Source organism: Taudactylus pleione, unplaced genomic scaffold, assembly GCF_031769625.1.
Source record: "Taudactylus pleione unplaced genomic scaffold, aTauple2 ptg000184l, whole genome shotgun sequence".
NCBI lineage: Eukaryota > Metazoa > Chordata > Amphibia > Anura > Myobatrachidae > Taudactylus > Taudactylus pleione.
In genome coordinates, this window is record NW_028284586.1 from 1584428 (window position 1) to 1601015 (window position 16588).

A 16588-nucleotide genomic window follows, 5' to 3' on the forward strand; every position below is an offset into this window, starting at 1 on the left:
GGATCCTGCATTGTTACGCCTACTGCTGCCGCTGCTGCTGTTGCTGCTGCTGGGAGTCATTCATCATCCCAGAGAGGAAGTAGGAACACCACTACTTTTACTAAACAATTGACCCTCCAACAGTCCTTAGCGAGGAGGATGAAGTACGACAGCAGTCATCCTGAAGCAAAACGTATAACTGAGGCCTTGACTGCTATGTTGGTGTTAGACGTGCGTCCGGTATCCGCCATTAGTGCAGTGGGATTTAGACAATTGATGGAGGTAGTGTGTCCTTGGTTCCAAATCCCATCTAGATTTCACTTCACTAGGCTGGCGATACCGAGACTGTACAGAAACGTCAGAAAAAGTGTCCTCAGTGTCCTGAAAAATGCGGTTGTACCCAATGTCACTTAACCACGGACATGTGGACAAGTGGAACAGGGCAAACTAAGGACTATATGACTGTGACAGCCCACTGGGTAGATGTATCACCTTACGCAGCAACAACAGGAGTGTCACCAGTAGCAGCATCTCAGAAATGCCAGCTCGTTCCAAGGCAGGCTACGCTGTGTATCACCGGTTTCAGTAAGAGGCACACCGCCGACAACCTCTTAGAGAAACTGAGGGAAATCATCGCCCAGTGGCTTACCCCACTTAGACTCTCCTGGGGATTTGTGATATCTGACAACGCCACCAATATTGTGCGGGCATTACATCTGGGCAAATTCCAGCACATCCCATGTTTTGCTCACACAATAAACTTGGTGGTGCAGAATTTTCTGAAAAGCGACAGGGGCGTGCAGGAGACGCTTTGGGTGGCCCAAAAAATTTCTGGCCACTTTCGCCATTCAGCGACTGCGTGCCGAAGACTGGAGCGCCAGCAAACACTCTTGAACCTGCCCCGCCATCACCTGAAGCAAGAGGTTGTGACGCGGTGGAACTCAACCCTCTATATGCTTCAGAGGATGGAGGAGCAGCAAAAGGCCATTCAAGCCTATACATCCACCTATGACATAGGCAAAGGAGGGGGTATGCACCTGACTCAAGTGCAGTGGAGAATGATTTCCGTGTTGTGCAAGGTTCTCCAACCCTTCGAACTTGCCACACATGAAGTCAGTTCAGACACTGCCAGCTTGAGTCAGGTCATTCCCCTCACCAGGCTTTTGCAGAAGCAGCTGGAGAAAGTGAAGGAGGAGCTAAGACGGAGCGATTCCGCTTGGCATGTGGGACTTGTGGATGAAGCCCTTCATTCGCTTTGCCAGGATTCCAGGGTGGTCAATCTGTTGAAATCAGACCACTACATTTTGGCCACCGTGTTCGATCCTAGGTTTAAAGCCTATGTGGTGTCTCTCTTTCTGGCCGACACAAGTCTGCAGAGATGCAAAGACCTGCTGGTGAAAACACTGTCAGCTGAAGCGGAATGTGACACGTCAACAGCTCCTTCTTCATTTTCTCCAGCAACTGGGGCTGCCAGTAAAAAACTTAGGTATCCTAAGCAACCCGCTGGCAGTGATGCAGGGCAGGCAGGACCAAGTTTGGACATCTGGTCCAGACTGAAGGACCTGGCAACAATTTCTGACATGTCTACTGTCACTGCATATGATACTGTCACCATTGACAGAATGGTGGAGGATTACATCGGTGACAGCATCCAAGTAGGCATGTCAGACAGTCCGTACCTGTACTGGCAGGAAAAAGAGGCAATTTGGAGGCCCCTGTACAAACTGGCTCTATTTTACCTGAGTTGCCACCCCTCCAGTGTGTACTCCGAAAGAGTGTTTAGTGCAGCCGGGAACCTTGTCAGCAAAAGGCGTAGGAGGCTGCTTCCACAAAATGTGGAGAAGATGATGTTCATAAAAATTAATTACCAACTCTTTCAGGGAGACCAGCCTCCAGAACGTACAGAGGGACCTGTGGTGGTGGATTCCAGTGGGGACGAGTTAATAGTCTGTGAGGATGAGGATGTACACATCACTGAAGAGGGTGAGGAATCGGTGGATGAGGACGACATCTTGCCTCCGTAGAGCCAATTTGTGCAGGGACAGATTAATTACCAGCTTGTTTTGTGGGGGTCCAAACGAACCAATCATTTCAGCCACAGTCGAGTGGCAGACCCTGGCACTGAAATTATTGGTTTGTTAAAGTGTGCATGTCCTGTTTATACAACATAAGGGTGGGTGGGTGGGCCCAAGGACAAATCCATCTTGCACATCTTTTTTCTTTGCATTATGTACTGTTTGGGGCCTAGTTTTTCAAACTGCCATCCTGTCTGCCACTGCAGTGCCACTCCTAGATGGGCCACGTGTTTGTGCCGCCAACTCGTGTCTCTTAGCATAGCCTTTTGGACATAAAAACACTATTGTGAGGTGTGAGGTGTTCAGAATAGACTGGAAATTAGTGGAAATTAAGGTTATTGGGGTTAATAATAGCATAGGAGCAGAAAAACCAACACATTCTGTGATTTTAGCTGTTTTTATTCTTTTTTTAAAAAAAAATACAGATCCAAAACACAAAACCCAAAACACGGAAGGGTGGTTTTGGCAAAACCAAGCCAGATCCAAAACACGAAGAAAGATCCAGATCCAAAACCAAAACACAAAACACGAAAAGTGGCCGGTGCACACCCCTAATTTATACCAACATGTAGACATACACGAATAAAATATATAAATTAAGCACTATTTAGCTAGTAAGAAGCAACAACAATGTGTTTTAGCAAAATAATGCTCTTAATTTGATAAAATGAGTAGCAGCAAAGTATTATTGGCAATATATCATAATATTAGAAGTACAGATACTTCTGTTACATGGCGGCCAGCATAGTCATAGAGAAAAACACCTGGAGCAAGAGTGATTCTTACAGCTAAGAAACAAGAAATCCCCACAAATGAAGCCCCTGCACCAGAAGCAGCCTAATAATGAAGAGGAGTATCCACTACAGCTGGGGGACATTTTTTTTAGAACAGGAGACCCCTTCACAAAGATCACTTGTGTCAGGGGAAGATCATCCTGGACAAAACCCTGGGAGAACAAGTAAGTGGTCTGTGTTTGTCCATCATCCCTAGCCACCAGCCTAGGCCTCTCACTAAGACCCTGCACTAACTCCAGGTCTCATAGGCAGCCTACTCCACCAGTGCTTGACCATCTTCCATATGCCACAAGTCTACATTTTGGCATAATCAACAGGATGGAACCCAAAAATAAGGAAGCAAGTGTGCATTCAGCACAATTTTAACTTCAGGACCATACAGTATGGTTAGTCTGGTTGGCTCACTCACTTGCTTGCTATCTAATGAGCTGATAGGCAGCACTGCATACACAAGTTACAGCCCGTACAGCCCAAGATATAGGATGACATTGTGCTGTAGTGCCTGTCAGTCTATACTTCTGAAAACAGAGTTAGACAGAGTGATGAATGTTCCTGAAAGAATACAGTATGGATGCTGTGTTGAAGTACAGATGTGTCCTTCTTCATCTAGCCTCAATATGCCTGCAGCATGATATTCCTCTCGTGAATGAGTCGTCAGGTTCCATGCAACTCTGGGCCTGATTCAGAGCCGCTCGTAAGCGGCCGCTCGTTCGCTCCGGGCGATGTTCACACATCTGCGCATGCATATGGGTTGTAATGCGCATGCGCCAAACAGTCAGTGCGGTCAGAAATTGTGTGCTCGCAAAATAGCGAATGCCTGCTAATTTGAGTGACAGGATGAGGCGTTTGTGGGTGGTAGCAGGGGAAGGTGCTTGAAAACGGGGAGTGGAGATTCCAAAGCAGGCGTGCCAAACGGTCAAAATGGGCGTTTTAAGGGTGTGCATAATTAACAAAGCAGCGTCATCGACCACATCACTTGGTTGTCTCTTAGCCTGAACTGCTCGTATGATTGCGGTAGGAAAATGCTACCACAAGAATAGCGAGCAGTTCATACGCCTTTCGATGTACTCAATTAATCTAATAAATAGCGGAGATGACGTATGATGCGAGCGGCCAAGGGGCGTGTTTACAAAATAGCGAGCGCATGTTTCGTTCGCTTGCTCAGACATAGAGGCGTCAACAGACCGCAAAGAGCGAGCGCTCAATTTAAATAGCCAGCCCCTTTTTCTGAACAAGCGTCCGCAAATAGCGTCCGGCTCTGAATCAGGCCCTCTGCTTTAATTTGCCAAAAATGTTTACCCAGACACTGTGCTGATTAATTTGATATGTGACACTTTTATATCTGTGTGCAAATGAGTCTGAGCCTATAAATGGAACTTGGCATGGAAAAAAGATGTGGCCATTGCATTCTGATTGAGAGACTCAGTCACACACAGATATAAAATAAATGGCATCCTTCCAAGGAAGAAGGCAGCACTGGAAATTTCTATTACCATATAGTTTTCATGTAGTTTTGCAGGTACCATTTATTGTGCTGGAGGATATTTAGGGGATACTCCCCTTTCTTTTTTTCTGTTTAGTATGACCCCTCCTTTTCATGCACCTGAAGAGTATTGCCAGATTGATTTGAGCAGCTTCCATTTTATGTTTAGTGTCATGGGGAGCCAGACAGGAAGTGGTAATTAACCAACCCAAGGAGGAGATGTTGAAATCCCCAGTGTTGGCATTCCATGGACTTTGAGAAGCTTTTTGTGCTTTACACCAATGGTAATGTCTTGGGTTTGGGAGCTATCCTTGCTCAAGTGCAAGACTGGAAAGAGTGGGTGATTGTTTAAGCAAGCTGAAGAATGAAGTAGTCTGAATAGAACAAAAAAATACAGTTAATTCAAACTGGAACTGTTGGTGGTTGCCATTGAGGCTTAGAGTAAAAATGGGTTGTGAGGTTGGCCAAGTTGCAGTTGAAGATTCCCTGCTAAATAGAAAACAAGGTAACCTAGGTGCAAATACAGATGTAGCCGCCATTATCGAAACTGCAATGCGAGCACATCGCGGCATGGATGGTGCGACTAGTGTGCCCGCATCTATGGATTGCAATTGGCAGAATGCTGGCCATACCTAGTAGCAGCCTGGCGAGAACTGTGCTATGCTGCAATGCGTGGCGCTGTGCTCAAAAGGTTAGAAAACTAATTGAGGCATTTTATCTGGCCTTCATTTCCTCTGAAATTATGTGGAGGTTGTCTTCATGGTCAAAGAGTTTGCAGATGACTGTTAATGAACAGTGAAGATCTGATCCATCATATTGAAAATTTGCTGTAGGTGTGCATTCATCAACTGTTGGCTTGCTTTCCTAATAATTGGTATGTAGTCTGGAAGTCGACGGTCTAAATGCCAACCGCCGGCTTCCAGACTCTCTAAACCCGGTGTGGTACTAATGACAGGTGTTGAAAACTCGACGCCTGTCATTAACCATACGCCGGAAGACCGACGCCCGGCATACCAAACGAAGGTAAGCCGTACGCCGGCCACAGACAGACACAGGGGGGAGGGTTGTGTTTAGGGTTCCCAGGGGGGACTTACGGTTAGGCACCCCCCCGGGAGGGTTAGGTTTAGGCTAGGGGGAGGGAGGGTTAGGGTTAGGCACTCCCGGGGAGAGGTTAGGATTAGGCGCCCCCAGGGGATTTAGGTTTAGGCAGCGGGGAAGGGGGGTTAGGTTTAGGCACTTAGAGGGGGGATTAGGGTTAGGCACTTGGGGGGAGGTTAGGTTTAGGAACCCCTAAGGGAGGGTTAGGGTTAGGGAGTAGAATAGGTTAGCGATACTTACCTTAGGGACGATCGGGATCTTCACCCTTGCCGGGTTGCCGCTGCTGGTGGTAATACCTATCACACCCTAATAATTTTGTGATTTTATAAAAGCCTTACATGCAGTCCTTTGTTGAGTATCAATGTCATTTTTTCTTAGTTTTGGTGATGAAATGCATCTGAATTGGTTACAGATTTGCCTCCATTCTAATCCTTTGGGTTTTCAGCTATGGAATCCAAAGCTATTATTTACTTAAAAGGATTGTCCTCTTGATCATCTGGAAGTGACATAGTTAATGGTAGATCATCTGTCCCCACAGTTTTTGTATTGTATTCTCTGCATTGCTAGATTGTAGCATTACATTTGGTGAGTGTACACACAAATATCCAAGATGATTTGTCCATAACCCTAATTCCCAAATACATTTAAAGGTGCTACACAGATATGACTGAAAAATACTATAAATACTAAACACAATCCAAGATGCAGATGCACATTTTTGACTCTAGGACAATGATAAAATAACTGTTGAACTCTGCAAAAGTATTGATTTTATAAACGGACTTTTACAATAATAATGAGGTTTTTAGGGTACATTTTGATCACATAGTGACTGGCCAGTTTACTTTATTGATCTAACGCAGTGGTTCTCAAACTTGGTCCTCAGGACCCCACACAGTTCATGTTTTCCAGGTCACCCAGCAGGTTCACAGGTGTAATCATTACTCACTGATACATTTTAATAGATCCACAGGTGGAGTTAATTATATCACTTGTGATTCTGTGAGGAGACCTGGAAAATATGCACTGTTTGGGGTCCTGAGGACCGAGTTTGACAACCTGAGATCTAACGTAATTGATTTTTGCTATTGAAAGACTTTCTTGGATTGCTTATGTATAAACTGGATATATACTTCTTCCGTGAACTCTGTGATTCCTTCAAGCTAGATAGATTTGATTATGCTGTTTTTTACATATTAGATACTGTTGTAGATACAGTGCCATTATAGTCCTTTATTCAAACACACCCGTGGTGTTTTCTACTGACACATTTTTTATGTACACAGCCTGTATATATAATATTTCTTCTATATGTTGTTCTTCTATGTTATTACATTGGGCTGTTCAACCAGGTGTTTATATGCCCAGCCAGTATATAGTATACATTATTCATACCTTTGAGTGCTGTAGATATAGATCTTTGTACTGGGATTCATTCAATCATTCATTTTTCAGTATTTTTTTACATTTACTAGGTTGGCTCTGTGGTCTTTTTTTGCATGGTGCTGGGCACTATGTACCACACTTGTCGCAATGGCAACACGCGGTGGACTTCATAATGCAGTTTTGTGTTGTGGTGCAGACTCCGGTGAGATTCCCAGCAGGGCTCAGTGTGGTGTGTCTCTCAGGTGGCGTATTTAAGGCCAGCAAGTTTGCTGTTTGTATACTCCCTGATGAAAGATTAATAAAATTTGAAACGTTAGATTACAGGACTGTGTGTACTTATTATTTAACGTCTGTTGAGTGCCACTTCATTGCTTTATTTATTCATTTCAAAGTTGAGCACTGGGACATTTACAACCTTTACTGAATGCCACACCTTTGGATGTATAAAGTAAAATAGGCTTATGATGTGACATCTTTGGCCTCAGAATCTAGGCACAATTTAAGCAAAATTATAACTATATAACATATTTAAATACTTTACATATACAACATATTAATCATTTCTAACTGTTTACCTTCATAAGAGATTGACATCTTAAACTCAATTCCAGTACTGTATGTTCCCTTTGAAAAGATGGAGTGTTCGTCTAGATGGTAAGTTCTCCTCTTTTTTACCTCCTGAATGTGTGTATGGTTCTCCAAGTAAACGTCATCATCACATGTTGGAGAGAGAAAAAAAAATCCCAATTTTAGTATTTTCTTTAGAATAAGAATTAACATCTCATTGTGTGTCTGGGGTGTACTGTACCAGACAATGATATGGTATTAGGAATTAGAAGCATACTGGAACTCACTCTGTATGTGAGGGTGTTCCACCTATAAAAGTTTCTTTAGTTTCCTAAACATGAAGATGTGGAATAATTAACAATAAGATGTACCCTACTTTCAATTGTAGAGAGTTAAGTGAGCATGTAACGGTTTCTTTAACAGTAGGCGTAATATGTATTGGGCGTACCCATACTCACAAGTCACAATTCTTCAACATTAATGTCTAGGTTTCTTTCAAAAAGGTCCATCGTGGGACATTTCCTGTTTTTAAAGATAAACTACTATCAGATACTCTGATGACATCATTCTTTTCTTAACTCCAAGAAAATCAAAGATTTTTTTAAAAGCACCATACAGTACAATTTGGTATGAACACAATATTCAAACAAAAATACATTTTATTTCACACCAAGAAAAAACCTTCTTTAACATAACCGTGGAAACCAGGAGGTTCCACTTGAGGTTAAATTATTAAGTAATATTATTCACTGCTATTAGATTTTATTTGGAATTTCCCTTAAAGGGACACAGGATATATATTGTGTTATAGGAATTTACTTTACATAAAATATTAAGTATAGTTATTCACTAGTACTAGGTTTCATTTATAAGCTCCCTTAAGGCACAAAGGATATATGTTATGTTATATGAATTTTCAACCATGCAATAAGTATACTAATATAAGGTTATCACTCACTTTATATTATTTATATTATTCTAATCAATTATATGTTTTGTTAATATACTCTATATTATATTACATAATTTATGTTATATATTTAATGGATTTAAATACCTATTTTGTATTATTTGTAATGTATATTTGTAGAATGGAGTGTATCGTATGATGCACTTATTGACACTGTTAAAAAGAGCTGGAAATAATTTCACACTTTATCACAAGTTGTATATATTAATGTTTTGTTTGGAAATTATGTTGCAACTGTATTATTATGTGGTTGTATAATAGCCACAAAAATACCTATTTATTATGACTGATTAATCTTGATGATAATATGAGATTAGTATATTAATTATATATTATATTATTCCAGTTACTATCAGCCAGATTGTTATATAGTTTTTATATGAATTAGAAATGATATCACATTTTCCATTATTGGTATATATTGATCCAATGCTCAAAAAGCTCAATAGCATTTGTGTGTAATTCCAACCATTCTTTTACTAGTATTACCACTATAATAGATATGTTATAGCAAGTTACCATATTTTAAGATATACCCATTTTTGCTGCAAATAAGCACTACCCTGATGAAGTCAACAACTACTAAACGCATGTCCACAATACTGTAAAGCCATAATTGGTATGAGCTTGTGTAGTTTTTGCTATTGTACAAAGAGTGGCATTATTCCATTAAGCAGTCAAAGTGGTATCAGATCTCCAGTTACATAGTGTATAGAGTATCTAACAATGATTATGATCTGAATTGTTGAAAACCTTTTAATAAATTTGTAATATTTTTATGTATCACATTGTATCAAATCAGGTATAAATTAATGGTATCTCGACATAAAATGAAATTTTATACATGAAAGAGTTTACATATCTGTTAAATTCAAGGATAGTCACCACCTGATGCCTATCAAAGAGCCCTTTTGAACTCATTTTATATATATATATATATATATATATATATATATATATAAAAAATATCATACAAACTCGGAACTCAATTACTTTTCAAACTGTAAATACAGGGAATGTTAGTTCCAAAATATTGCAATCATTTTTCCAGCTGACCAACCACATCAAGATCTTCCCATCTGGCCAGTCCCTACACTGTTTCCAGCTAACACACAGATTTTAAATGCAAATTATGCTTCTTCCATTAGTATGGGTCCTGGCTTAAAGAGACAGAACCATACCTAGGCAAATCAATTAATTATCACCTGGGAATAAACTGACCAAGTTTGTCTTACAGACGTGCCCAGGATCATTGTGGCTGATTGCACCACAAACAAGCGCGCAAATTGCACTATGCGATTCCCTGTGCCTGCATACGCTATGGCACACTATGGTGTGATCGTAGTTTGCACCATTCATTTCTAGGGAGGTGCGCTCGCATGCGCAGCGTGTGTCTCCGATCGTGGGCGGGCACCTTGCGCTATGCGTAGCTTGATTCGCAGCACCATTGACAACAATTAGCTGGAAATACAGTATCTGTACATTTGAAAAGAATAGTGCCCCAGCAAGTGTGATCACAAAAAATTTACATAAATAACAGGCTTAATCTACGGCACTCAACCATCTGGGGTGCCCTTGGTATGTGAATACACAATTCACATTAAAGAAATCATAGAAACTCAGCACTAACTTACTTTTCAAATTGTAAATACAGGGAATGTTTGTTCCAAAATATTGCAATAATTTGTCCAGCTGGCCAACCACGTCAAGGTCTTCCCACCTGGCCAGTCCCTACACTGACTCTGAAAAATATGAGCTTTGCTCTGCCACATGCTTCCAGCTAACACACAGTTGTTAAATGCAAATCATGCTTCTTCCATTAGTATGGGTCCTGGCTTAAAGAGACAGAACCACACCCAGCATATCAATTTATTATCACCTTGGAATAAACTGCCAAAGTGTGTCTTATGCTGGGCATACACTATACAATTATCTGTCAGATATCTGTCCAATCTGGCTGGTTGAAATGAAAACCTGGTAATGTACGTGAGCAAATGACAGATGATCATATGGTCTTAAACACTGGAAAATAGACAAAAAAACAATTGTTCAAATTGGTTAAATTCGTGTGTTTTAACCAATTTGTTTGAACGACCATTTTTGTCTGTTTCCCAGTGTTTGTGAGCAAATGGTCGATTGTCATTTGCTCACGTACATTACCAGGTTTTCATTCCAACCAGCCAGATTGGACAGATATCTGACAGATAATTGTATAGTGTATGCCCAGCATAACATTTGAAAAGCATTGTGCCCTAGCAAGTGTGACCACAAAAAATGTACATAAATAACAGGCTTAATCCACGGCACTCAACCATCTGGGGTGCCCTTGGCATGTGACCACACAATTTACATTAACAAAATAATCGTACAAACTCGGCACTTACTTAATTTTCAAACTGTAAATAAAAGGGATGATAGTTCCAAAATATTGCAATAATTTGCTCAGCTGGCCAACCACGTCACAGTCTTCCCATCTGGCCAGTCCCTACACTGACTCTCAAAAATATGAGCTTTGCTCTGCCACATTTAGTTCCAGCTAACACACAGATTTTAAATGCTTCTCCATTAGTATGGGTCCTGGCTTAAAGAGACAGAATCACACCCAGATATATCAATTAATTAGTATCTGACAATAAACTAACAAAGTTTGTCTTACATTTGAAAATCATGGTGCCCTAATTTGCATTTGGATGAGTGCCATCGATTACACTTGCTAGGTGCACCATGCTTTTCAAATGTACAGATATGCCCAGCTAATTTGTTGCCAATGGCATGGCAAATCAAGCTACACATAGCGCAAGATGTGGGCCCATAATCGGAGATGCGCACTGTGCATGCGAGTGTGCCTCCACAGAATTAATGGTGCGCACTGCGATCCCACCACAGTGTGCCATAGCATATGCAGGTGCAGTGAATCCCATGGTGCAATGCGCGAGCTCATTTGTGGTGCAATCAGCCGCAATGAACCTGGGCACATCTGTAGGACAAACTTTGTCAGTTTATTCCCAGGTGATAATTGATATGCTGGGTGTGGTATGGGTTCTGTCTCTTTTAGCCAGGACCCATACTAATGGAAGAAGCATGATTTGCATTTAACAACTGTTTGTTAGCTGGAACCAAATGTGGCAGAGTAAAGCTCATATTCTTCAGAGTCAGTGTAGGGACTGGCCAGATGGACAAAATATTGCAATATTTTGGAACAAACATTCCCTGTATTTACTGTTTGAAAAGTAAGTGAGTGCTGCGTTTGTATGATTTTTTTTCAAATCTAAATTGGCACCCCAGATGGATGAATGCTATGGATTAAGCCTGTCAATTATACATACATATATATATATAGTATCCAAACAGACCCGGCACTCGCACTGAAATCGATATAGCTCCGGTGCCTTCCCCTGATGCAATAAGCAAGAGATATCCAAGGGGGAACGGGAGGCACTCAGTGAGGCTTCACAACTTGAAAAGAATTACAGCAAAACTGTTGCTAGTTGTCAACGTTTCAGTGACATTCACTTTTATCAAGACATGAAAAAACAACATAATGACATACCTTAAATAGTATTCACCCCGTGTACCTGCACCACGCTGTGTCGTCCCGTCTTGAGTCCGATGACGTCACTGATAGCGCCAGAGCGCCGGCGTCATCGTCATACCAAGGGGACGTGTGCACCCATGTGTAAACCATCACCTAGGTAACCTGTAAACAAATAACATCGCAAGCATATAGAGAGCAATCGGACTGCTATAAACTCAAAAGATCACTAATAACTGGAAAATGATGTAAACAGGGAGGGAGACACAGCGTAATTCTGCTGTAATTCTTTTCAAATTGTGAACGCCTCACTGAGTGCCTCCCGTTCCCCCTTGGATACATATATATATGTGTGTGTCATTTTTGCTTTTACACCTGTTGGTGATGATGGAGAAGACAGTGTTTCTGTTTGTAACATTTGCCACATTTGGACAACTGTAACTATTTCTAGGTTAAATAATATCTAAGATTTAACAGTAAGTTTGTCATACCTTAACAATGTTAAAAATTACCTTCTTCAGAATATGTAAGAAACATTGATATCACTTCTTAACATGCATTTTTTTAACAATTATCAGAGGATGCATGTACACTGTGGGAAAAACATATTGAGCGACCTCCTCAAAGTTACAGTAAGACATATTTTAAAAACTTCATACAGTGAGTGTTGAAACATTCAAGAAAAAATGGTTCAACTACAAAAAAGAATTCCTTTTTGGTGCACTCTTTTCTGACAATACTGTCTAAAACTTAGCTTTTAATACAATCAAAAAATATAAAATGGACTAAACAAACAAAAACAGTTTGCTTATTTTCAAGCTGGATCCTGCAAGCGATTTTTAAACAGATATATTGGTGCAAGGGTCTTCTCCAATTCTAGAGAGAGCATTTAATACATGAATAGTATTATTCTGGCTCAAGGTAGTGTAGGAATACTTGTGGTGTTTATAGCAACAAAATATTTTTTTAATAAATAAGCCGCATAGCTATCAATATAAACACATTGTTGCTTTTAGTCAAAGAATCAGGTATTGCAAAAGACAAAGAGTGAAATAACTATTGTTACCAATTTTTTCAAATAATAGTATTTAAATGATATTAGACCATATACCAGATTTATTTTTAGTTCATGCATCCGTTCAATACCTTAATTTTTGTAATCTGTGTACATGGTAAATTGTCTGTTGCAAATATCACACCGTTGTAATAAATCTCTATTAACTGCTAATTAATTCCCAAAAGCATTTGATCAGGTGTATGTAGATTCATATATACCTATCTCAAGTCCTGTCACCTATGACATATAACAATTCTTACCACAATAGTCATCAAAATGTAATTGCCTCTACTGTGTTACAAAATTAATATCAGCTAATTTACAAACAAAAATAACAAACAATTGATATTGCATAATTGAATAAAGGCAGGATAAAGTGGTCAAAGGATTCTGACTTGTTGGAGGAAGACCCCTCACCTCTGTCCCTGTTTGCCTCTTGGTTTTGAATAGAGCAGAGGGAGAGCGAGACCCCCTAAGTTCAACTACAAAAAATAATTCCTTTTTGGTGCACTGTTTCCTGTGCAGAATCAACAAACCCCCCCTCCAAATATTTTAAAAACTACCAGACTCGGCAAGCCAATCAGAATCAGATAGGTAAAATAGGAGAAATCTCTTTGGGCCACCATAGATTCTGTATGTGATTTGTGATGAATGGGAAACCCAGGGTCAACTCTTGCAGGAAGCAAATAGCCACTCTGCATGTATATACTGCTTACAGTATATGCTTCAAAATTCCAAAGACCGAAGGGCTTGTGGGGAACCACCAAAGAATTCATACACCTTGGCAAAAAAGGGCTTTTTTGGGCTTATCTAGCATTGTTAAATTATGTGTTAGTCCACTGTTTCCCAAACCCAGACCTCATGGCCCACTCAAAGTCCAGGTACTAAAGATATCCATGTATGAGCACAGGTGGCTTAATTATTATTTTACTTAGTTTGATTGACTCACCTGTGCTGAAGCACAGATATTCCTAATATGTGGACTTTGAGTGGGCCACAAGGACCGGATTTGAGAAACACTATGTTAGTCTATATTTAAAATGGGAAAAAGGAACAAATCAAGGATCCGCAGGCCTCTATAGAGCATTCAAAATGATACATTGTCATTAATCCATACAGAGGTTTGAAACAGAGGGACCAACAGAAAGATAGTGAGAAACATAGAGGGAAGTATGAAACAAACAAATGGAGTTAGATATAGTTAAAAGTAAGCATATGAATACAAGGTAGGCTGTCGAAGGGGAGGGTTAGGGCTAGGCTGCGGGATAGGTGGGTTAGGGGTTAGGATACTTACCTAATCCTGTCGCGATACTGACTGTTGAGATGCCGCTGTTGGTATTCTGACCGCCAGCATCCCGACAACCATGGAACCCATGAGAGTGTGCTGCAGCACACTAGGGCGCCGTGGTGTAGTTTTAGAATCACTATGTTCAGGCAGGCAATTATACCCCCTGCTCACTCCTAACAATGCAACTGGTTAATTTGCAGTAATAAAATTTACTTATGTAAATATAATATGATAATACTTAAAACTATTTACCTTGTGCAACAAAAGTTTAGGGATTTGGGGTGTACACGGATGCTTATACACATTCCTCAGGAAAGGTATTCATGCTATCACAACAGAAGTTGACTAGCAGACTAGCACCGCCACCTGTGCTCTTTTTATGTTTGGGAAATCTGGACACCTTAAGCTCTGTTATGGAATCTCTTACTGCAGGTGGCGGTCATTCTTAGCTGTATCTCTACAGCACTGGTAGCACTTACAATGTTTTCCCAGATGGTCATTTTTCATTTATGAGATATTTTCAAAACCTTATTACATCATAATTATTGAAGGACTTTCAAAATTAAAATTCCCTTCTTCTATTCAGAGAAAGTCTTAGCTCTTGAAATGCTGCTGCCCTCCTCCGCATCTGAAGGACTGGGTGGCCAGTCTCTGTATGGCTTTGGTGGCACTTCTATTACTTCTACTTTTTCCTTGCATCCTTGTCAGGAGCTGGTGGTTTCCACTGCTGGCTTGGTTTGTGGAACTTTTTCCTGGGGAACCTGTTGAAACAGTATGTCCCTATGCATCCTAGCCAATGCACTTAATAAGGGGTTGGTCATAATCCCAACCTCTGGGATTTGTGTGTTCAGAATGCCAATCCCGGAATCCCAACATTTATCAGATTACCGGCACCGGCATCTCAACTGGTGGGATCTTGAAGGTAAGTATACTGGGGTTAGGGTTAGACACTAGAGGTAGGGTTAGGTTTAGGCTGCAGGTGGGAAGGTTATGTTTAGGCTGCGCAGAGGGAGGGTTAGGTTTAGGTACTAATGGGGGAGGTTAGGTTTAGGCTACATGAGGGGTAGGGTTAGGGTTAGGTTAGGCTTACTTACCTGGAGGCATCAGGAGTGTAACCTGGTCTGGATGCCGGCATCGGGATTCTGACCACCGGGATCCCGAGCTCCGGCATCCTATACCAATCCCCTTAATAATTATAAAAAAAATAAAGTTTGATATCTCAATACAAAAAAGTTTTCTAAATTTAAATGATCAATTTTTTATCCCTCTGATGAAGTCTAAGAATTATGAAATGCATTAATAAAGTACTTCTCTTAGACTATTTAACTCTTCTCCTCAGGCCAGTGGGAAAATAGTTCCTGATCTTCTCATACAAATACATCCACTTTTTTTTAGTCCATCCTGAATTAGCCAGAAACCCCCCTGAGAGAGGGGAGAGCAATGCCACCATGGTTTGAAGCCCCATCTCTCACGGCAAAATGCAGCGATGCCAAAAACACTCCCACTGACATCACTAGTGATGTCAGTGGGACCGGACCCAGACAGTAGGCATTCCCATGGGAACACCTCCGTCTGGGTAGCCACGCCCCCGGCACGCCCACTGAAGGGGGCGTGCTGTCACTCACCATCGACAGCACGCCCCCTTTGGTGCGAGACCCATAGCGACGGCTTGGGTTATTCGGGTCTCGCGCATGCGCACGACGGAGCTCCCTGCATTGTGCGCATGTGCACTTGGGCACCATCAACCCGCTTGCGAGCACTCGCGAGCGGGTCTGAATTAGACCCTCTGTGCACAAAGCTGTCATCACATCAGGTGCACATTTCAGCCTCCGGACACAGGAACCAGGGAAACTGTAGTCTCTGAAGTCAGGAACCATGAAGAAATCTCAGGATGTCAGTAAAATGCCATTTTGCTCAGGGGCATCGCGATGTTGCATAGATAGAAACGATTCTAGTGCTGGAAACAATCATCTACATCAATGAATAAAGCACAATGTGGACGGAGAGGATTTTCAAAATGAATTACGCGATGTTGTTCTGGCGAGATGGGGACGTAGATGAAGACGTGATGTTGCATTCACATCACACGGAATTGATTTGGTAATCAGTGTATTACTGTGTAGTACACAGCATAGCTTATTATTATTATTATTATTATTATTATTGTGTTATATTTATAGGATGCCACAAAGGCTCAGCAGCGCCGTACATATACAATAGGAATGTGGTTGTATCAGTAATATCAAGAATTTAGTATAAGATAACTGAAAATAAAAAGTGTCTCTCACCTTTATAACTGTTCAGTTAAATAAATATTTCTCTTTGAATAGCAATCTCTAGTTTGGATATTTAACATAAC

General features: G+C 41.0%; 1 protein-coding gene across 8 annotated transcripts in view; it reads right to left on the reverse strand.

Annotated features, from left to right (window-relative positions):
• The window catches only part of LOC148519685 (von Willebrand factor A domain-containing protein 7-like), a 40495-nt gene that overhangs the window by 12046 nt on the left and 11861 nt on the right, over positions 1–16588 (reverse strand). For 5 of the 8 annotated variants that reach the window (XM_088476140.1, XM_088476138.1, XM_088476137.1 and 2 more), the window contains exons 8-10: positions 11903–12049; positions 7391–7904; positions 6825–7099 (exon numbers count right to left, since the gene is read on the reverse strand). In XM_088476140.1, the coding sequence (XP_088332266.1) occupies positions 12000–12049 (50 nt within the window). In that variant the 3' untranslated portion in view covers positions 6825–7099; positions 7391–7904; positions 11903–11999. Of the gene's footprint in view, positions 1–5903; positions 5926–6824; positions 7100–7390; positions 7905–11902; positions 12050–16588 lie in introns of those variants that run through there. The other 3 variants (XM_088476141.1, XM_088476143.1, XM_088476142.1) reach the window with 3 other exon arrangements.